Genomic DNA, 3,763 nt, shown 5'->3' on the forward strand with positions numbered 1-3,763 from the left:
TTCCCTTCAGCCATCCTTGGGATCCTCCATCCTTCCAACCCAGACGATTCTCTGATTCTATGACCAGCAGCAGAGCTGGCACCACCTCTTCCAGGACACCTCCTTATCGGCCCCCCTTAACTCAGAGCAGGAGTCTCTCTGGGACTCGGGGTCCCTGGTGCCCCAGCCCTGTCCTTGGAGAACCCCCCCAGTACCCCAGGTCCCCACACGCAGGATGGGAACAGCCTTCCCTGCCCCGGGGGGATGCTCCAACGATAAACCCAGGCACCAGGAGAGGCTGGAGAGGACTTTTGGAGGTGGACAGCTGACACCATCTCTTCCAAGACATCTCCTTATCAGTCCCCCCTTATCTTAGAGCAGGAGTCACTCTGGGACTCGGGGTCCCCAGTGCCCCCCTCCCAGCCCAGCTTTGCCCTTGGAGAACCCCCTCAATACCCCAGGTCCCCACACACAGGATGGGAACAGCCTTCCCTGCACCAGGGGGATGCTCCAAGGATAAACCCAGGCACCAGGAGAGGCTGGAGAGAACTTTTGGAGGTGGACAGCTGACACCATCTCTTCCAAGACATCTCCTTATCAGTCCCCCCTTATCTTAGAGCAGGAGTCACTCTGGGACTCGGGGTCCCCAGTGCCCCCCTCCCAGCCCAGCTTTGCCCTTGGAGAACCCCCTCAATACCCCAGGTCCCCACACACAGGATGGGAACAGCCTTCCCTGCACCAGGGGGATGCTCCAAGGATAAACCCAGGCACCAGGAGAGGCTGGAGAGAACTTTTGGAGGTGGACAGCTGACACCATCTCTTCCAAGACATCTCCTTATCAGTCCCCCCTTATCTTAGAGCAGGAGTCACTCTGGGACTCGGGGTCCCCAGTGCCCCCCTCCCAGCCCAGCTTTGCCCTTGGAGAACCCCCTCAATACCCCAGGTCCCCACACACAGGATGGGAACAGCCTTCCCTGCACCAGGGGGATGCTTCAAGGATAAACCCAGGCATCAGGAGAGGCTGGAAAGGACTTTTTTGGGGTGGATGGGTTGTCCTAATGGGACCTGATTCTCCTTTCCTGCCAGGCACCTCCCTGAGGACCTGCTCTGGCCACAGACATTTCCCTGGTTGACAGCTCCCAACTCTCCAGGCTCTGCTTGCCCTGGTTGATCCGTTAAGCCGTACCTGGACATCAAATCTCTCACCAGTAGCTCCTCTGAACCCAACCTAGGTCTCACCTGCGGTGGCATCGGTGATGATCTCACTCTCCTCCAAGTCCTGCTCATTCCTGACCCGCGATTCCTCCCCTTGCTCAATCTGAGACAAAACACCGGGTTTGGAAATTGCATAGTCTGTTGGGAGACAGAGGGATGGAGGGAAGGGATTACTGCACGAGGAACCCCAGTATCTGCTTCCACCTCACCCCAGTGCCCGGGGAGGGGACACGGCAAGACATTCCACAAAGGATCTGCAGGTGGAAAAGCCTGGTGCTGAGCAGGGCAGGCTCCCTGGATGGGCAGAAGAGATTCCACACACAGAGGAACTACCTTGCAGCAAAAAAAAAACAACCCATACGTTGCTCTGGCAGGGTTTTAGAACTTCTCCGGCAAATTCCTGTCTCTCCCAAAGCCAAAAGCATTTCACCTCTGGTCCTGGCAGGGCCAGAATTTTTCCTGTGGCTTCAGGAACAAATGCCCCAGAGGAGCGTAGGTCTGATGGCATCAGACAACTGTTCACTCTGCAAAAGTTCCCTCTAAAGGGAAAAGTTTCCTCTCAAGGTACCAGCACGGGCTGGTACCCGCTGCTGACCCAGAAGATGAAGGGAAACCCTTCCATCAGCCACGGGGAAGGTGCTGGCTTTTCACCGAGTAACTCTGGCTGGAAGGAGCCTCAGGAGGTCTCCAGCCCACCCACCCATGGGTGGCCCCCACCCAGCCAGGACAGCACCGTCCCCCAAACCCATTGCTGGAGGAATGCCCTCACCAAGACTAGAAGCATCCTCCTGAGCCTTTAAATCTCCATTTAAAATGGGACATGTGGGTCTCCAAGGGATCGAAGAGGATGTTCAAGGAGGACTCGCAGGATGCCCAAGCCTGCAGGGAGCCGGGAACCCCAGAGAACCTGCCTTTCACCAGGGCGAAGACACCCCAATATTTACCCAGGGAGATCAGCGACTCGTAGTTCCCCTTCATCACATTCTTGTACAGCTCCTTCTGCCACTCCTCCAGCTTCTCCCACTCCTTGTTGTTGAAATACACGGACACGTCGTCAAACGTCACCGGCACCTGCAACCACAAGCGGCGCGGGGGGGCTCAGGTGGCCACATGGCTTCCCTGGGAGCCCAACGCCTTATCTCCGGCCACCAGCAGTGGGACCTCACTCCCACTGGGACACAGCCCGGCTCTGGCCACTTCACAGCCACCAACGGGTTGGGTTTTGTATTTAAAACAACTCCTGGAGGGGTATTTCTATGAGATTAAAGGTCTCAGCCCAACGGCTGAATTCTGAGCGTGATTTCCCCAAACGAGCCCGAATTCCTCCTCTGGGTCCCCCCTCATGGAGGAGACCGGGCTGGAGGGAGCGTAAAGGAGATAAAAACTGGGCAACGGGGCTGGACCTCGTCCCCATTGATGAGCTGATGTCAAACCCCAGCTTTGGTTACCCCAGAATTCCAGGGAAAACTCTCCCCGGGCCAGAAGGTGAGAATTCCTAAGGAGAAATTCAGGGTGCGCGAGGCAGGCTGCTGCTCCCCGACTCTGCTAAGGGGGTGCCGGGGTGTGACCCCCCCCTCTCTCCCAGTGACATTCCCTTTGCCGTGTCCCACACGCTCCCACCTGCAAACTTTCTTTCAACAAGAGGCTGGTGAAGAACATCAGTGGTGGCTCCTTCCGATGCTCGGCTGCGGAGCACAGGGGGCTCCTTCCCTCAAATCCCAGAGATTCCCTCTTCCCTCGAATCCCAGAGACTCCCCCTTCCCTCTGTCAGTCACCCCCTGCCCCCCCAGGTCCCAGAGACCCCCACCACCTCTGTGCCAAGGCAGGAAAAGAAATGGTGAATAAATAAAAAAAATTAAATTAAGAAGAGTAGATGGCTCCTGGGTGAAGCGGAGCTGAAACCTCTGACCTGAGTGTGGGGGGACATTCCCCACGGGGGGGGGACACACCTGGAAGCATCGAGGGGCAGGTCCAGGTCCTCAGCCGATCTGCCGGGTGGCAGCCGCAGGATCCAGAAGTTCCTGTTCTTCAGCAGGTTCTCCATGTTCTCCAGGCGCCGCTGGAGCAGCCCGTACTCCTGGATGAGGGTGCCCAGCGCCGCGCACTTGCTCTCCAGCTGGTTCCCCAGCTCCGCCGCCGTCTTCTCGCAGTCGATCAGCTTCTTCTCCGCCATCCCCGTCCTCCCCTCCAGGTCCAGCAGGCGGGTGGAATGAGAGTCCACCTTCCTCTCCACCGCCTGCACGGCTGTCACCACCGTCAGGGACAGCTCTGCCGTCTGCGTCTCCCGCTCCGAGGTACGCTCGGGGCCGGCCGCCGGCCGCCGCGGCGAGGGGCAGCGGGGCTGCAGCACCGGCTCCTGCGGGCAGAGAAGGAGGGGGGGAAATGGGGGTGTCACAGCGAGGGGACGGAGGACACCCCCCCCGGGGTGGCGGCGGGGACGCACATCCCCGTGTCCCCCACGAGGGCTGACCCCGCTAAGCCGCTTACGGTGGCGGCCCCGGGTCCCCCGGGACGGGAGGTGACACTGTTGTGGGGGGGGGAGTGACACGGGACAGCCGAGCCCCGTTGC

At 59.3% G+C, this 3,763-nt stretch overlaps 1 protein-coding gene across 3 annotated transcripts in view; it reads right to left on the minus strand.

Annotated features, from left to right (window-relative positions):
- LOC106896038 (zinc finger protein 777-like) overlaps nucleotides 1-3,763 on the minus strand; it is a 47,920-nt gene that overhangs the window by 30,602 nt on the left and 13,555 nt on the right. For all 3 annotated transcript variants that reach the window (XR_001413561.1, XR_001413560.1, XM_014955746.1), the window contains exons 3-4: nucleotides 2,139-2,265; nucleotides 1,219-1,332 (exon numbers count right to left, since the gene is read on the minus strand). Coding sequence is in view for 1 of the 3 variants with exons in the window: in XM_014955746.1 (XP_014811232.1) it covers nucleotides 1,219-1,332; nucleotides 2,139-2,265 (241 nt within the window). In the remaining 2 variants the exon portion in view is untranslated. The remainder of the gene's footprint in view (nucleotides 1-1,218; nucleotides 1,333-2,138; nucleotides 2,266-3,763) is intronic.

This window comes from Calidris pugnax, unplaced genomic scaffold (genome assembly GCF_001431845.1).
Source record: "Calidris pugnax isolate Ruff unplaced genomic scaffold, ASM143184v1 scaffold272, whole genome shotgun sequence".
Classification (NCBI taxonomy): Eukaryota; Metazoa; Chordata; class Aves; order Charadriiformes; family Scolopacidae; genus Calidris; species Calidris pugnax.